Raw genomic sequence first — 20,057 nt, 5'->3', positions numbered from 1 at the left:
AAATCTTTGCATATTTTTAATGTGAAAATACTTTAAAACTCTGCAACCACTGCACCTTTACTGAACTGATGATTCAGTGGCATTCTCTCCCTTATACATTTCTCTAAGGACAATTAAGTTACATCGTTTCTGAAAATCCTGCTGATAAATCAAAGGTACAGGAACACTGTCATGGGAAATAAAATCAAAATGCTAGCTATTTTATCACACGCGTGTCCAGAAAAAGAATGTATCAAAATCCCAGGGACAGGAACAATGAAAAAGAGAAACACTAAATTTTAACCTCATACGAGTGTTTAACTTGGAATCAATCATGTTTCTTGCCTAGATAGGCACATGCTAGGAAATACTTCCCCATAGAGCTTGAAGATGTTCCAGAAAAGCAAATATTGTGACTCAGCCACTTCAAATTACATCAAAGGTAGTCTAATATCAAAACATTCTGTTAGCAAACTATGCAACCTTGCAGCAAAATATATAATGCTAATAATAATGTCCAATCAAATAGTAATCAGTGCTGTCTCCACACACATCAGCAAAAATAACTGGCTTTTGTTCCAACCATAGTTCTCTAGATACTTGTCGAAACTGATCCTACTTCCTCAGGCTTCTGACAACTGCAGCCAAGATGGACCCATCTCATTCAGGCAGCACCTGCACCCTGCCCTCCTGTCTGGCTTCTCACCCTGCAGCACTGCTTCTTAGCCCCTGTATATAAAAGCTGTAAAGAGAATTAATTCCATCAACTATAGCTAGCACAAACTAGACAACTAGATAAAATATGGTGGTTACCAATGTTAATTAACAAAATAAGGCTTTTATCTCACCCAAAAAAAAAAAAAGAGAGAGAGAGAGAAGTGGGAAGTTCTTAGGAAAGCTTTTTTCTCCTGTGTGCTTATGTTATAGGAGCAGACTTTATTCGTTTCAGCCAATTAAGACATCTAATTGGGCTTCCTTCCTGTTCTGTACAGCATTTTTAAACATCAGAAAGGCCTCCTCCTGCAATTTTTTTCTGGATCCTTTCAACAACTTACTGGCAAGAGGATTTTCAGTAAGATAGATGCTAATGTGTTCAAGGAACACTTCTGTTTTCTTTTTTTTTTTTTTTTTTTCTTTTTGCAATTCTATAAACACCTCAGATGAAATCTTGAATGCTGGATGACTATGAGAAACTTATGACCACCTTGGCAGTAAAATAACTTGACTTGAAACTGGACTTACGTAAAACTAAAGCGTGGGAGAATTCAAACTGCCTCTTAAGAATTCTATCATCTATGGAGCGATTAGTACTGAGCAATCTAGAAGCCAGCTAAAAGGACTCACGGCTGGTTTCCATTACTAACTGTTGCGATGCTCCCTCAACCAGTAAATCGTTTCAGTAGGTGAGATCAGTGGTCTCCAAAGTGGGCTGCATGGGTATGCAAGACAAGCCACTGGGGTGCAGGAAGAAATATGAGAACTTCAGAAGTATGTGTATATAATTTGTAAATAAATTAATGTACATATACTGGGGGTGCATGCTCACAATTTTTTACAGCTAGGGGTGCACAGTCAAAGAAATTTGGAGACCACTTGGTCTAGAATATCTTTTTTTTTTTGAGTCAGTTTACCAGCTTGGTACTGAGCTAAGTACTTTAGTACTGAGCTAAGTACTATAGTACTGAGCTCTGGAGATAGTACTGCATGGGTAACGATCATACTGTATTATGAATCTCAAACTATTTGTAATCTTGATATATTGTGGTACAAAAATATATGTCTTGGAGGCTGAGGACATCTCTACCACAGCTTCCTAGTTCCAAACAGCAGTGTACTTTTGACTGTGCTTAACAGACTTGGATTCATATTGCAAAGCAGGCTTTAAATCCTGAACTGGAATCCTTCCAGATAAAACTTGTTTGGAAGATGGACTTCAGCAGCATTTGTAGTCCACTCCAGCTGTTGCACAACGTTCACAGAATCATACTAGAAGTAGTTTGAAATAAAACATATTGAAGGGCATCCAACATGGATGTAAGATTCTGAGCACCAAATGTTTTACTGTACAGATGCATTTTTATCGTTTTGCAGGAACTGATAACATAGACATAGTCCAAAATAAACGTTCAGTTCTTGGTAGTAGGGATGAGGCGACTAGGGCTAAGGAAAGCATTTTTAACTTTGTCTCCGCAATTTTTGCTCTGATTTTGTTTAGCTGGAAGAAAACCAGTCAAGCCAACTTTCCACCTCTATTGTACTGTCAGAGATGAGACGGCTACTTATCTGGCATACTCAAAATATAGAATTCACTTAAAACTTTCAATTTTATATCTGTTCTTAAATCATGCTTCATCTGCATGAAATCTCGTCTGGATACATCTTGCGCATCTGATAATAAAAGCATCTGAGCAAACAAAATGCCTCTAGCCACATGGCTCAACACATCTGTTTATTCTGTAGAGTCTATTCTATACCATTCCATCATGAAATTTCCAAGAAGGAAGTTTTTTATTAGTTTTCTGTTAAGAAATATCAAATTTTTCCTCCTCTGTTTTAGACAGTGGATTATACATATGATGGGGTAAATAATAACTAACAGGATTAGGGTACCACAAAAAAAATTAATCACCAGAGAAGTTTAGTTAGTTGTACTCGTGCATTCAAGTACTAAGCATCACCCTCTCAATACAGATTAGAAGCATGCATATGACAGGGAGGCATGTGTCATCTTCCATGTCTTCCAACTTGTATTATTCTAATCAAGCCATTAAAACATAACATAAAGCATTCACACAGAAAACATACTATGAAAGCAAAATAAACTACACTATTTTAGCAGAATTATCTGCACTCTACTAGCTATCTTTTTTTTTTTCCCCCAGAAAAATGCAAGCTACTGAACCAGTTTCTGAAAAAGAGATGACTGCTATGTTATGATCAGATAAGGTTTCAACTCCAGCAGTTTTAAGTGAATACTTTCTATTAGTAGGAATTCCATTTTTTTTCCTTAAAATCAGTAAATTATCAACCAAGAGAAGACATACAGTCAAGGCTTCAGTGCCTGCTGTGTCAGTCTTCCAATTTGCACAAATTAAGCATGAGAGTTAATTTAAAATTTGCAGTAAAACTACGGAAGAGTGTTGTGGAAATGCAACCACATGTACCGTTTGTGAGCATTTGTGCTTCATTCTCTTCATCTGTTCCTCATATCCAAGTGGTTCTGCCAATTAGATCATTCATATAGCCTGACTCTAAATTTTTTTCAGCCGTACCATGTCATTGCTGTGACTGGGGGATCAGACCTTCGCACACCGTTGTATGTGGTGGGACACCTGAGCCTCACACATAACAGATAGGGATTTGTGTTCTGGTCTGTTCCTTTCCTAATCATCTCCTAATCATTCCTTTTTTTAATTTTAGTTTTTTTTTCTTTTCTTTCCTTTTCTGCAGTTGCTCCTGAACACTGAGCTAATAGTAACCACCTTAGCACCTCATTCTGGGATTGCAATAAACCAAAGTCCCCTGTTTTATATGCAAATGTAGGATTTTTTCACACCTCCCATACACAACATTTATCTCCACTGAATTGCATCAGACAGTTTGTCACCCAACCACTGAATATTTCAATGTCCTTATTCCTAGTTACACTCCATTTCTCTACATTTAATCACTTCCATAATTCACTAAGACACTACCTGTAAATAGCTGTAGAACATGAAGTTTTCTTTAAAAAAAAACACACCACTATCCTCCTTTTTTCACATATATATAATATACAGACATATACATACACACATATATACACACACACACACACTACCAGTACTCACCTTTTTTGACAATCTTAAAAGAAAGAACTTTGAGAAATCTATTTACTGCAACTCACTCAACCCCCTAGCCAGTTACGATATGAGCAGTTATGATAGGACAGCATTAAATTTCTTTGATAGATCTCAAAAAAGGAGTCAGCAGGATAAATTCTTACAGGGGAAATATAACCAAACAAAACTTAATGTAACAGGTCACATGGAAAACGACTAGGGATTTTATATAAACTTGATTTACTTATCTACTTGCCAAAAGCAATCTGCTGTTTAATGAAGCTGAGCCGTGTTTTCTCATCTCATCCAGGCTAAGTGAGATCCCACTTCAGAACTGGCTTTTCCAGTGAGAAGGAAGCCACAGAAAGCATTGCCCGCTATACCGGATCGGATGAAAAGAAGAACTGTGCAGACAAAATAAGCAGGTACCCCAAGACCTAACCAGGTTTCAGGTGATGAATGGTAGAGATATGTACATAGCAAAAATTGAAAATGAAAGAAAGACAGGAAGAAGTCAAAGAAAATTGGTTACTATGGTCACGGAGAGAAGCTGAGATCTCTTTTTTAACACAAGCTTGCTGAAAAACAAGAAGAGATTTGTGAACAAGATTATTACCTCCTGTTGTTTGTTTCTAATTTCTAATGTTCGTTTCTAAGAAAGATTTAATAGGCAAACAGGACTGCAGCAATGAAAAATCTAATGCACATTGATCTTCCCTCTTAAGGGCAACAGCACAAAGAATGCTTAAATTCCAGCTAACCAAAGGCTTTGAAGATCAACAATATACTGGTTTGTCTCATAAATTAACTTTCTTTTTTTCTTTTTAACTTTTTTTTTTTCTTCTTTTTTTCATCCTAGAGATACTTCTCTCTTTGCAGGATATCTACAGAACTGTTTTGTTTGATTTGGAAAGTAAACAATAGTATTGCTAAAATAATTTTATGTTATTAGTATAGCACTTCATGTCTGGAGCCCTGCAGTCTCTGAAGCCACAGAGCCTATGAAACATAAGATGAAGACAGATGGAAAAATAAGAAGTGGTAATTCCTATTTTCATGCAGGCAGCTAGTGAGTATACTTTTTTGCCCAGACATTTGAAGTCATTTGAAGAATGCATTTGAAGTTCTTGCTGGAACAGAAGAGGGGTGCTTGATATACACTCTAGTCATAATAGTGATCAGAATTTAATCACTAAAGATATAAAGGGATTTGGGACACCCTCAGATATCTGCCAGCGTCTCTTCCAAATCAAAAATAGTGGATAAGCCTCTTCAACACTAGATGCCAAAAGGAGTGGATGCTCAGCTTCCCCTGTGGTTCCTTGGTTTATATTGTGTACCTTTCTCAAGGCAAAACTGAAGCAGAAAGGCAGAGAGGAAAAACGGAATACGTCCATAATACCAGCAGTGGCAGCAACTGCATGAGCCTGTAAGAAATCCCATTAAATGCCAGGAACATCCACAAGTGGGGGGCTGAAACCCTTTGTCCTACAATCAGGGAACAGGAACACCAACACTTTGGCCATGGTTGCTTTTACATTCCCTTTGTACAGGCGATTTCTTAGTTGAGAGGTCTATGAAAGCCATGAATGTCCCTAAACAACAGAAGATGAAAGGAACAGACCAAAAGCCCCTCCAGTGAGTACTTTCTAAGCACAATAGAAAAGGCATTCTTATGAAACATATTTTTCTGGAGTGAGGGTGTGCCTGGACACTGGTTCCAGTAGTGCAGCTGGGCTTGGTGTTCAAAGTCTGGCTTCTAAGCCAGAATCCTGTGTAATACAGACTGTGCCAAAATTTAAAAAAACGGGGCGGGAGGGGGAATCAATTTTAGAAGAAACAAAACCGACTTAAATCAATAAAGATCTAATGAGAAGAAAAACAGCCTACTAGAAGCAATAAAGTACAATGCAATGATATAATATAAATAACCAGCTGTTGACACGAACTAGAAGAACAGAGCATATAAACGCATGGTATGGGGGAGAACAAGCACACTATCAGTACTGCAAGGAGTACAAAATCTCCAGCCTGCATGACTCTCTATACATGTGCTTATAGTGTGAATGCATATACATGGCCATACAATTAAAGGAAAGCAATTTTTTTGTTGTTTCATAATAATGTTCTTGAAGATTTTGTCACATCATTTCACATACAAACCTCTCATCTCATTCTCTCCATCATGGAAACAAAAAAAGTTTGTAACATCTTTTAAGAATTCATACAGCAAGCAAAAACTCAAAGGTCTTTCTGTCATCTAAACAATGCAATTTACATTTTTTGTGAGTCATATGTAGCTTGGAAAAGAATCCTAATCAGTGATTGACTCTGCCAACACAGAGTTTAGAAATTAGCTCAGGAAAAAAAATCTGTGCACTTCAGGTGAACTTTAGTTAGCGGGAAGCATGATGAGACATGTTGATCTAATGTAACACGCCTCAGTTCTCAATTGTCCTAGCTGGATTTGTCTTATTTATGGAAATTCACAACTAAGAATTCATTCTAATTGATTAATTAATTCAGAATTAAGATCCAAACCTGGAAGCTTATCTGGGATTTTATACATTAAATTGAGATGTCAGAATAATGTCAACTTTGTTACTGGTTGAGACACTTGCAAGTTCTTTTTGAAACTCTCTTTGTATTGGTTGCATTGACTTAAACTGTTGACTGGAGTGTCAGATTCTGAAGTGCCCATTAATGGAGTTAAAAGAGAAGCCCTCGCTTTGACCCAACACAGAGTCCAGCATGACTGGCAGTCCTAATCATGGAAGAACATGTGACCATCACTCATTTTCTTCAAATCTTTTTCCACTTGTACTTGTAAGCTTTTGAGCATATGGTGATACCACTTATTAATACTCATTAGACATTCAACTGATAATGTCCGTTTACATTGAGCTATTCAGTAAGAACTCATGTGTCATGAGTTATTAATTATTATCGGAGAGGTAACAGAAGGAAAGGACCTGCAGTAAATTTGAGAACCAGAATTGTCCTTTCCACAATGTAGATAGTAAAGCTTCTTGGTGCTTTATGTTTCTCAGTAATGGAATTGGTGGGAGTGCATACTTTCAACAGCTTGAACCTCTTTGAAAACTTATTTGTAAGGGCTACTGAAGGGAAAGGTTTTTTTTTTCTTTTTTTTCTTCCAGACCGGTGTTGCCTGATGCTCACCAGTCCCTATGTATATGGAATTATTTGGCTTGGAAGACTTCTCCTCTAGGCACAACATACTACTACAGTGGATGAGCAAGGCTGAAATCTGTCAATGCATTTTTGCAAGTCTGAAAAGCTCCTTGTTTACAAGACAAATAACTTTGATATGAACTGAAGTCTAAAGAAAGCATAACTGTAGTTATACTTTCTCAGAAGTATGCTGTAATTCCTATGTTTAATGTCTTCATCAGTTCCTGCAGTATTTTAAAACCAGCAGGTACTGCAAATGAAGTCCCATTGCTTCATCTGGTGCAGAGAAATGACAGGAACGCATTAAATGAGAGGCAGTATATCCATGTAGGCATCCTCTCTGGTTTTCCTTCTCTGATAGTTTCTCTGATTGAAGAGAAGATCCTGAAGATCCTGTGATGGAAGACATTTCTACCTTCTAGAAAAGTTTTGAGAAGGGGAACATATGTATGATGATGTCTTTGTATGATTACCCGTTGAGTGCTCTCTCTCACTTTGGGAAACTAAGCACCTGTGACAAAAATCTAGGGAAGTAAAGTTGCAGCATGGAATGCAACAGCATTCCTGACTGATGCAGATGCTGAGAAACTGAGGTACATACGATCACTTCTGACATAAATAATCCTAATTCATATGCCTATAAATATTCAAGTCACTACACAATTTTGGTAATGGGGATGCACGCCTTTGATTATTCCCGACACTGACCAAACACTCTTACTGAAAAAGGCACACATATGCACAGACAGTATTCTAGATATATAACCAATATATGATCTGACAGTACATATATACACATGGTAGAATCATTTATATACACTCACATACAATGATGAAAATATTCTGAACACTCCAGAATGGAAACCTTGTAAACACATTAAAATTTACTGGGTATTGCAATATGGACAAGAAAATTCTTATATATATATATATATATACACAGACATACACACATTATACAGGTTATTTTTGAAATTACCAATACATTTAGAAACATGCATTTCTTTAATCTTCTAAGGATACTTTTCAACTGACAGGTATATTATGGCTTACAGAGTTTTCCCTTTTCCACAAACTCAGAGAGACTGTCTATGCTTACAATAGTATTCTGCCTAAGATATAATTACATACATTAACAAAATCAATGCATCTACATTCTTGTTTTCCCCATAACCTATTTTGAGCTGTAAAAGAAGTTAATCTACCACCTTTTCAAGAATATACGGAAATGCTGTCAAAGTGACTTCTTATTTATTTGTCATGGTAATTACTGCTCTCTGCCTAATAAAGTACCCCCCTTTGCCATTCAAGTAAGCAGTTTACTTTGCAAGGACTATCAGAAAACATGATTATTCAACTCCTAGAAATTAATTCAGCAACCTGTCAAGATAAATTGTATAATAAGAACGGAGCTATTCTTCTTGCATATTCTACCACATCAAAACCCTTAATATTTCATATTTAAAATAGGGGAGGGATACTTTTGAAGCAAAATAACTCTCAACTATTGTGCATGGAAGAAGATTATGTCCTCTCCACATGTAACATTCCAATAATCTCACTTGCTTTCTCTTTTATTTCCTCCTCATAAGGATCATCAAGTCCAACTCCTGGCACCGCACAGGTCTGCCCAAAAGTTTAGACCATGTGACTAAGTGCACAGTCCAATCTCTTCTTAAATTCAGACAGGCTTGGTGCTTGGTCCCTTCACTGGGGAGCCTGTTCCAGTGTGCGACCACCCTCTCGGTGAAGGACCTCTTCCTGATGTCCAGACTAAACTTCCCCTGCCTCAGCTTGACACTGTTCCCACGGGTCCTATCACTGGTGATTAAGGAGAACAGGTCAGCGCCTGCCTCCCCACACCCCCTCGTGAGGAAGTTGTAGACTGCGGTGAGGTCCCCCCTCAGCCTCCTCTTCTCCAGGCTGAACAGGCCCAGTGACCTCAGCCGCTCCTCATATGTCTTCCCCTCTAGGCCCTTCACCATCTTCATCGCCCTCCTCTGGACACTCTCCAACAGTTTAATGTCCTTTTTGTACTGTGGTGCCCAGAACTGCACACAGTACTCGAGGTGAGGCCGCACCAGCGCAGAGTAGAGCAGGAAATCACTTCCCTTGACCAACTAGCGATGCCGTGCTTGATGCACCCCAGGATAGGGTTGGCCCTCCTGGCTGCCAGGGCACGCTGCTGGCTCATATTCAACTTGCTGTCAACCACAACCCCCAGATCCCTCTCTGTGGGGCTGCTCTCCAGCGTCTCGTCGCCCAGTCTGTACGAATAGCCAGGGTTGCCCCGTCCCAGGTGCAGGACCCGGCACTTGCTCTTTTTAAACTTCATGTGGTTGGTGATTGCCCAGCTCTCCAAACTGTCCAGATCTCCCTGCAAGGCCTTTCCACCCTCAGCCAAGTCTACAACTCCTCCAAGTTTGGTGTCATCAGCAAATTTGCTCAAAACACCTTCTAGTCCTACATCCAAATCATTTATAAAAACATTGAAGAGGACTGGCCCTAAAATGGAGCCTTGAGGGACCCCACTAGTGACCATCCAGCAGCCAGATGTGGCCCCATTTACCACAACCCTTTGAGCCCTGCCCGTCAGCCAATTGCTCACCCATTGCATGATGTTTTTGTTTAGCTGTATGCTGGACATTTTGTCCAGTAGGATCCTATGGGAAACCGTGTCAAAAGCTTTGCTGAAGTCCAAAAAGATCACATCAGCTGGTTTCCCTTGATCGACTAGATGGGTGATCTTATCATAAAAGGAAATAAAATTTGTTAGGCAGGACCTACCCCTCGTGAACCCATGTTGGCTGGGAGGTTTTTTTTAATTCTTTTTTTTTTTTTTCTTCTAAATATCCCTCTGTTAAGGGAATTCCAAGCACTTAAAATCTAGAAGGCTACAAAGTCCAAAGTCTCTACAGACAGCAAAACAACAAATAGAAATATAGAATAGGCTCCAGAAATATTAGAAACTGTCCCTAACCCTGAAAAAGACTACACCTTACGTGCCTACTTTTGCTGTTTTCAGATACTCACTGGCACAGGGAACTTGGATGATGCATTTCCCCTAAACCCTGCTCCATCACTTTAACTCTCATTAAACTTCAACTCTCACTTCCTCTTGGCCTTTTTGATTTTTAACCAGGTTGTTTTAACTTTTACTGTCTTACACAACATGTGAAACTGAGCACATGGTTGCTATTAAGGAGATTAATATAGATCTAAAGATATATATCTGTGCCTTCTTTTTGATTATGTCAGAGTAAATTAATCAAAAAATGGGTTTACCCTTTTGAAACAGCACTTTGACACTTAGAGATTCTATCATTTGTTGCATATTTCAGAGATGAAAGCTACTTCAAATCATGTAATATTGATATCAAATACTGGATTATACAAGCTGTTCTCCAAGTCACACTAGATACCAAAAGGTTTGCTTGGCGAAAGTTTCTGAAGTTAAGACTCCCCCTATCTTTGCTGCAAGGTACTCAGTTTCCCTGTTTGGCAGCTAGTATTCAAATATACGTAAAAATATTTTTCCATATTTGATAATAGATTTGTCTATTATACTTGCTGCTATTGTGTCATAGTATTTTCCATCAGTGCCTTATTTCCTATGAATAACATCTGCTGTATTACAGCTTGAGAAGTTCAATCAGATAAGGTGTGATAGGAGGTTGACTTCTGTCACAACCTAAAAAAACACATTATCTGAACAAAGCAAGACAGTTACCAGAAACAAGTAAAGCAGGTTATTTTTTCCAGTCATGTTAAATAGGCCTGACTTAGAACAAAATAATCCTCCCTTCACACTTACAAGCTGGCATAACAGAGATCAATGAGGAAGGTTCTTAACCCCTTTGATGCTCCCTAGGATCTCAGGCATTTAAACTGAACACCAGCTGAGTAAGAGAGAGCAGAAAAATCAGAACAGGCCTCTTTAGCAGGCGTGGGGAAAGGCACATTCCGGTGACTATTGATCACACCTAACACAGTAGCTTCCTAAAAAAAAATTCTTTCTTATTTCCTAGCACTCCATTTTTCTTTGTTCACTGAATTCTGCTTGCACAATGAAGCCAGAAATATCAGCTTCATTTTCTCTGTCTTAAACATTAAGAAATCCAAACCCATTGACATTTTGCTATATTAAAGGAGGAAGTCTGTGGTTTTTGTGATTTTTGTTTTTATAGTTTTGGTGGTGCAGTTCTCAAAATGTCACGAAAATATTAATCAACTTCATTAAGTTTTGAAAACCTTCTTTCTTTCTTTCTTTCTTTCTAATACCAAAGGCTAAATGTTGGATCTACCCTAATAAATCACATTACTCTTAGTAATTCCGAATGGAGGAGTCTGTGAATCTCAGAGGTGGGAAATAAATTTTGATTTTGATCATGATGGTGATGGCATTTGATTCTGATGCAGATACACTGTATTTACTTACATTGTATTGTAATTTACTTGTATTTACTGTATTTACTTGTTTGGTGTTCATTGAGGAGAAATAAGTCCTCACAACTTTATACACTGCAAAATCACGTCTAGATCAAATGATTATGCAACCACTTCCATTTACTAGATGTTACACTATTCTTGAATCTCTTTGCACAGCTGAAAACAAATATGTGAAACAGCACAACGGATTAAGTTATCCTCATCAGCAAGTAATTGGTCAGAATAATTAAATGCCAATCCAAAGGATTGCTGATAAAGAACCAGTTACACAGACCACGCTACCAGATCTAGGCCAAATTCCCATACAACACCAATCTTTTACTCCACTCAAGAACAAAATTGACACAAATTGCTAAAGTACTTGGCATGAGTAGACTCAGCTAAAGTAAATTTTGTTAAAATGCACATTGCATTGGAGGTAAGCTTCCACATTTATTGTTGTCACCCCTCTAAATCAAAGACCTGTTGATGGTTTTGAGTATCAAAGATTTCATTCTATCCCCTTTTAAGACAGAGATAATAATGAAAGAACTGAACCTGCTTTTGATCTCAGAAGCAAAAGGACTCTATATGTATTTATTTTTATGTCAATGTTGACAAGAGTCCTGCATCTGTATTCAGGTATCTAAACATAGATGCACTGATTTACACAAGTTTTTGGCATCAACCCTACTGAAGTCCACTTAAGCTGAAGGTAAACTGGACTTCTAAAATTCTCTTTTAGATGCCTATACATGGATCTAAGGATTTTACTATTGACACCACTTCTCTTTTTTTTCTATGACACTAGATTAGAATTGAGCAGACAATAAAATGTTCCAGCAGTGTAAATATAATAATCAATTAATAAACTGGAAGAAAACGATTATTAACAAAATTATTCATTAGTATAAAAAACACTAAGATTTCAATGGACAATTTTTAATGTTTTGGATGTATAAAAGATATCAGGATGAATACTTACAGAAAATATATTTTATTGATTTAAAGAGGGACTTAAAACACCTGGAAAGGACAAATGTTCAATTTCAATTTTCATTTTTAACTTGAGATATTTTTTCAGATAGTAATCAGTTCAGATAATTAATACTTATAATCATTCTTGTTTCCTATCTTCAGAATTTGTCAAGCAGTATAGTAAAGAAAGGTCATATACTCTTTGTGTGTCTTAAAGCAAGAAACAACATGGATTTTTTTTTATGCAGCATTTCTGTAATTCTCCAAGCAAATAAATTCAATGTTGAAAGGTAGTAATACTGTACCTTGATTTCTTCTATTTCGTCTGGCACTATCTTGTATGCAGATATAGTCCCACCCAACCTGAAATTGGGAGAAGAAAATATTCTCAAAAACAGTAACACAAAGCAGAGCATGCTAATGGTGCCATGAGTCATTCCAAAACATGGAAATCCCTCCTACCGACTAGGAGGTAAACCCCACCAAGCCCCAAAGCAACAGCAAAAAAACAAAACAAAACACCTTTCCTTTCTTCTTCATGTGATTAAAATAAGCATTAGAAACAAGGTGTCCTTCACTAGACTGAAAGGGAAGAATTAGATTAACCAAGCAGAATTACCATCACCAGAATGTTATTCTGTACATTAACTGCCATCAGCCACCATATTCTACTATCTCATTTGTTTTCTAAGTTGTACAGATGAGTTTAAATATTTAAAGCCTGAGAAGTTTTGTGCTCAGTGTTTCACTGAACTGCTATAGTGACTTAAATGTATCCAAAACCAGTTCTACATATTGACATTTTTTTAATTGTACAGACATCACAAACCACATAGACTCCATGGCTTCCATGTTTGAAGTCTCTGGAGATCATGATTAGTAATAAAAAGTGCAATGGTAGGCACTGATCTAGAAAAGCAGTTTTTTCATTCCACATTGAACTTGCTGAATAGCTACAACAAAAGGCATTTTTTTGCCTGCGTCCTGCAAAAGGTTATAGTTAAAAATCATTCATACACTGAGGATGCATAAATAGCATCTACTATATACATAGTGGTAAATCCTTGATGGCTAATATTATATTTTCCCCAGAGACATGCAAACATGGCTTATTTTATTTTATGAAGCAGCATCACTGATAGTGACAATTCAGATCTAAAAATATAATGGCATTAATGACCTCCCTGCTGGCTCTGTACAGCAACACTAGTGCTTATCTGGGTCCTACAGAATCAGAAATCACATACAAAACTATTTATTGTAAAGCCATGGACAGCTATCAAATGTGTATCTGTATTATCCCCGTTATGAGATGTTTTCCTTACAACTGTCAGTATTTCTACATTGATATATTTCCTTATATTTTATCTTGAAATTATTACACAAATTGCTTACTCAACCTAAAAGGCGAAGAAAAGACTAACAGAGAAAGTACATTTCGAATTTCCCCTAAGTCCTGCCTACCAAATTTCTACAGGCAAGTCACTCTCAAAATTGAACAGTTTGAAGGCTTTAGACAGAAGATAGTCTGCTTAGGAAAAGTCAGTTCTAAAGCTCACCACTGTTCCAAGTAATACCAGCTGTGATTACCAAGGTAGAGACAGGATCCAAACACTACAACGTTCGAACTGATCATGAATCGCACAAAGCATAGTGACAGTTCTCTCCCATGCCCTCTGCAACTTCCACAGCTGCTCATCATCAATGCAGTGGAACATGGGAGAAAACAGAGACTTTTTTTTCACCACAGCAAGTACAAATGTGAGCTTTTACTCTTCACTGCATCCTTCTTTGTTCAAATGGCACTGCCAGGGATAACTGCAAGAAATTGGCACGACAAAGGCTTCCCTCATCACACCATGACAAGGAATGGCTCCAATGTGGTGCACGTTAGAATTGCACATGACCAGTCCTATTGCATGAAGTCCATAGGAAAATGTTTTTTCAGTTGTTTCTGATCCATTCCTGCCTGCATGCTGAAGTACCCACAAAGTAACTTCTTTGACTTTGCATCCTCTAGCAGAAGGGAAGGACAGAACGTCTGCTGCCAGAACTCCACCAGAGGGAATTCTTTATTGGCCACCCCTGGCACAAGCACTTCCTTGGAATAAGTCAGGATTTTTTTTTTTAATGAAAATAATAATTGACGCAGTAAACTCGTCTGGCTTGCTTAAGCCATTAATTAGCATCATTTTCTGCAAATACTTCTGCAAAATTTTGTGTCAAGAGTTTACGATACTCTAAAACTGCCAAGCTGCAATCCAAATTCTGGCACATTTTGAAGTAGTTGTGTATTCCTGAATTGGACATTTTTCTTGATGAAACAGCTAAATGCAATATCATTGAAAATGTCAGTTATCACACTTTCATGCTTCTGAGAGTGAAAGATAAATGAAAAGTTATGCTACTGTTAAATAAAGTCTCTCACCTATAGTTTCAGATCTCCGCATCTATCTTAATACATTTCCAATCCTATAATGACAGCTTTAACTTGGAAATCCAGACTACACAAATAAATAATAGCAAACTTGAAACTGTAAAAGAATAATAGGCACATAAATATTCAATTCTATATATGCTTCAGAGCCAAAGCAAAGCTCTTAAATAAGTCTATCCTTTCTTCATTTCAGAACATTAGATTTCCCTTCATTTATAACTACTGAAAGAGAGATCCACTATAGCAGATTGCACGTTAAATATGGTACTATAGCGGACGTAATAAGGATATTTGACTTTGCCTACAAAGTTTGGCTGCGAGTTTCACACAACTTTCAAGGCAGCACACACAGTAGGAGGATCCAGTTAACACAGCCTTAACAGCTGAATGAGAAAAAATGATTTAAGCTGCCTATTTAGCAGCCTATGAGTACTGTAACAATAACAGACAGATAAAATTTAGAACTGTTGTGGTTTTTTTTTGTGGTGTTTCTGCAAAATGTCTTGATAAATTTCACTTTCATGCACAAAATATTATACCATATAATTCACTTGCTAAAGGCAGAAGTGGTTGTGAAATACTATTCACTCAAAAGTCATAAATCACAGTTTATTCCAACCTCGTGGTAAATACTCTGAAAAGAAGTTTGAAAGTGCTTAGTTTTGTGTTACCGTATTGTTACTACAAATCTCCCACAATCAGATAAGCCCATAATGTAAGGTACTACACAATGTCAGACTCATACATAAAAAAGTTACTGAGAAAAAAAAACATTGTGATGAATGTTAAGAAAGAACAGTAAACTCAAGGCAGAAAATGAAATTATTGAAAATCAATCAGCATACCTCACTTAAGGAAAACATTAGATTTCAAAGATTTCTCTGAATTACACTTAGGCGTCACTATCGACTGCAACCTGTCTGGAATTTTGCTTGTTATTTTGCAAACCCTCAATTTGAACACTGACACTTGAACACTGACACTTGAAAGAATAGAGGCTCGAAAGGAGGTTTCAGCTATACAATGTACCTACAGAATGAATGATACACAGCGGTGTGAGGCAGAGTACCTGCCCTTGGAATTCATTTTGTCATTTTCTTGAGAGCAATCTCTCTTTGCAGATTGGTTTTGTTCACAGGCTACCAGAACATTTTACATTAACTTTCTTTTGATCACAGTATTTCAAGAAGCAATTACACTGCAATCAGAGAAGCAAAGGATAAGCTAGCATGAGTACACATTAACTACCATAGGTTTTGTACACCAGAATATAATGCAGCAAAAAACATCTTAGAAGGGCCAGAACTCAGTTCAACAGGGACTCGTTTTTTGTCCAGACTCACTCTTCACCTTTCACACAGTCTGATTTTATCATCACATTTTTCTCCAGTTGAACAACATAACAACCAGCATCCTGGGACACAAATGGCATTTTCTCTCAGAACAAGTACATAACCAACCAAAAGCAAAGCTAAATATACAGCCAGCTACTTCCATTAAGCTGAAAAAGTAGTCCCAAACTTCATCCGCAGAGACTTAATGCTCTAAGTCATTCTCTTCCAAACTGTAATACTCTCTCACTATAGCAAGCCACATGATTTAACAGTGAAATTATTTGAAATACTAGTTAGCTCTTGTTTTTTAAGTGTATATACATCAGATAATTTCTGAAAGGTGCCACAATTTATATTCACATTTCTATGGACATCCATCTCATCAGGTCTGTATATACATAACACAGACACTCTAATTCTCTAATTCCTTTGAAGAAGTGAAATTATTCCTACATGTAGAAATTAGAACTGACACACTAAAAGCAAAAGAACCACAGCTTATATTGGGTTAAACTGGTTAAGGTCTTTGAGGAAAGAATAAAAAGAGATAGGACATAAATTCCATAAAAATCATTACGTAATAAGAAATCTCATATTGCTTGCACAACAATTTGTGAAAGAATACAAACTTTCTGTCTTTTTTAAGGAAACTATTTTAGAACAAAGGGCATCTCAGGATGACATGTAATGCATAGACTGGGTTCAAAGGAAGTTCACAAAAAGGATTTAAAAGAATGTTGAAAGAAGAGTTTCTATGGCAACCTAAGAAATTAGCAAAATTCGGGAGAAATACTGAATTGAGGTCAATACAGTAGTATTGGAACAGATGGAAGCTTTATTATTTCACAAATTAAATCACAGTATCTCTGAACAGGGAAAACTTGAATTTCATCCAAGTTACGGAAAGTTAAAACCAGGAGGAACTGTGCTCAAATGGAGGCAAGAAACAAAGAACCACAGCCCAAACACACTGTTAATAAATTGAAAGAGAACTCAAAATAACAGTTCAGTAAAAAATAAAACACAACTGTTAGTAAGGATAAACTATCTGTTATTTTAATACAAAAACCTTCAGTGACCTGTTTGCTGTATATTTCAATGTGCTAACTAAAACAGAAACTGAATTTCTCGTTGTTTTAAAATATTTATTCTGAATATAAGGTTAAAATTGTCACTACGTTTTTTTCCATATAATTACAAGTTGGACTTTGGACTGGTTTGCCCTTGTGCCCCTTTGTGTATGTATGTTGCACTACATTATCAGTGCATAATTACTACATGTGCTTCTGCAAGACATTTGTGAACCCGGACTGAACCAATATTGTTCATCATTCAGCTTTTATAACGTGAATTCTGACCAAAGAGACGAACATGATCTTAATACACAGTTCCACATCCAGTGACTGCCATAAGAAGCTGAGCCATCGACTCATCTGCTAACTTAATAACTGAGTCATACTGAATGCAATAAAGTCAAATTTCTAAAAATATCAGTGCAGCCAGCTTGGCTGCTGTCATTTGCTGAAGTTCTCCAACGCCACTTTAATTACCATTAATCTTTCTTCAGATACATCACTCTGTCTAAATGATAGCAAGTTGTCACTAAACCTCCCAGTAAAACTCTGCTTCCTCTTAAAAGGAAAGCAAAACACAGAACTCCTCTCTTTTTTATTTATTTTTAACTTTTTATTATTTTTTATTACCTACCATCGGTATGTTTTGACTGATTTATAAACCAAGCAGAACATTTAAGGGAGAAGGTCCTTGTGAGCAGACCAAGTGACTGGGAGCCAGGCTGTCCATTGCTAATTCTAAGGGCATGGTCATTTTATCACAGGCTGCTGAATGAACACACATTTATACATAATGCTACTCCTACCAGAGCAAACTGACCAGGACAGCACTTGAAGCCTACCCAGCTGGGCTAGCTTAACAGTGACTCATGAGACAGCAGCAAAGCACCGTGTCCTGGATCGCACGTACAGCTACACGTCCACGGAGTATCCCAGGGAAAGAGGGAGTAGAATTTAACGTCAGAGGAATTTTGCCTTCCACTACCTGCAACAGCACACATTAGCGCACACACAAAGCTACTTTAATTGATACTAGTTTCTAATGACCTTTCAGAAATTGTTAAAACGCACTGAGAGGAGGTAGTAAGAAGGCATACATACTATTTTGGGCTCCCTTCCTACACAAGAGAACATTGGCAGCTAGAGAAAGTATGGCTAGAGCTCACATCCCTGGCTGCATGCCACTGATGAATTCTGCAAAGCAGCCTGTAAAGTGCTTCGGGAAGACAGCTGTGCTTACCTCAAGGTGTGTGTGGGGAATTACATGATGAAGATCCACTACATGTATTCTTTTTTAAAAATGAATCCAATAAATAGATCCTTGCAAATCTTTTTTTTTTCTTTCTTTCTCTGTTTCTTTCTCTGTTTCCTTTTCCTTTTTTTTTTTTTTTTCCCCAGTCTTTAGGCTAACTTCAGGACACAGAACTCAAAAACTTCACAGAAATAACACAATTGCAGACATGCTCTCTGTCAGTTCATATCTCTCAAGAACAACTGGTTTTTTACCTCAGTGCACAGGCTACACCTATACATGACAGTTTTGGGCATTACTGTTGCCAGCCAAAAGACAGATCTGCAGACTGTTCCCCTTCAGCATGCTTATAAGATTACTGACTGCCTAACAAAGAAATGTGAAGGCAAATTAAGGGGAACAGGGAAAGCAACATCCCAAAAAACTTAGGCTTGCAGGCACTGGCCTCCCCCCAAAAAATCAAGTGGATGAAGAGGATGGATGCACCACCACTTCAGTGGCACCATACTATTTTTTTTTTTAACTCTCAGGATGAAGAGAGATAATGAGGAAAGTTAGAAGAAATGTCTGAAGCCATGTCTGAAAATGTCCATTCTAGAATAAAACTGTGTGCAATTAATCTTTAAAATGTGTATCTCCTCAGAGGAAAGGTCACTATTTCTTGCTTTCAAATAGCGTAGTACCACCACATTACAGCGTGAGACAGGCTCGGCATCTGGAAGGGGCTGAGAAAGAGCACAGGGTAATTCTGCACTCTGAATTTTCATTATAGGTACAAAATTTTGTTTCCAAGTAAATCTGACTTTTAAAGTCTTCCCAAATGCCAGCACAATCTGAAAACGGCCTTTTCATGTAGCCCAACAGCAAAAAGCCCACTTCTGTTCTGGATGCATGTGTGTTTATAGCACAGAGGAACGATTGTACTATGCTCCAGCTGATTGGTAATGTAACTATGGAAATCATACATTAAATCAAACAGACAGAAATGTCAGCTAGATTTAAGTAAAAACGTGTTCAGTGACTTTGAAAGTTCCCACCGGGGCATCAGATGCTTGACCAGCCAGCTCATTAAACAACAAGAGCAAGATATGAAATTTCCGGAGAGAAAAATATGCAGAAACGGACAAAAATCATTATCACAGAAACTGTCACATTCTCACCACTTAGACAAAGGAATATATATTTCATACTTATGCTGGGATTTAGTTGTTAGACTGAGGACTTTGAAAACACTGTATGAAGTATTTATGGTAAGGGCCAAGACAATAATAAAGTTTGATCTTACTTTGTCCTGTAGGAAACACTAGGGTAAGGCAAAGCATGTATTTGCATTTTTTTCTAGCAAGTACATACCTAGGAGAGACACACAGCATTTGCATATAGATTGCTAGCAATCGCCTGTCACAAAATCCTCATGGACCTCAACTGAAAGCAAATTTTTTGGGTGCCTGAAAGTGACCCTTCTGCCTCTCACGGAAGACACTGCAAATTAAGGGATTTAGGCAATTTGATAAGGAAATGAAAGATTCCACTAGCAAATTACCATAACAGCTTGCAGAAACT

At 37.5% G+C, this 20,057-nt stretch overlaps 1 protein-coding gene across 6 annotated transcripts in view; it reads right to left on the bottom strand.

Annotated features, from left to right (window-relative positions):
• GPHN (gephyrin) overlaps positions 1-20,057 on the bottom strand; it is a 287,073-nt gene that overhangs the window by 158,700 nt on the left and 108,316 nt on the right. For all 6 annotated transcript variants that reach the window (XM_035539775.2, XM_035539778.2, XM_035539776.2 and 3 more), the window contains exon 3: positions 12,704-12,761. In XM_035539775.2, coding sequence (XP_035395668.1) covers positions 12,704-12,761 — 58 coding nt within the window. The remainder of the gene's footprint in view (positions 1-12,703; positions 12,762-20,057) is intronic.

The sequence above is a fragment of the Cygnus atratus genome, chromosome 5 (genome assembly GCF_013377495.2).
Source record: "Cygnus atratus isolate AKBS03 ecotype Queensland, Australia chromosome 5, CAtr_DNAZoo_HiC_assembly, whole genome shotgun sequence".
NCBI classification, from domain to species: domain Eukaryota; kingdom Metazoa; phylum Chordata; class Aves; order Anseriformes; family Anatidae; genus Cygnus; species Cygnus atratus.
The sequence above is the reverse complement of the archived record's forward strand: the minus strand, read 5'-3'. Positions and strand labels throughout refer to the sequence as shown.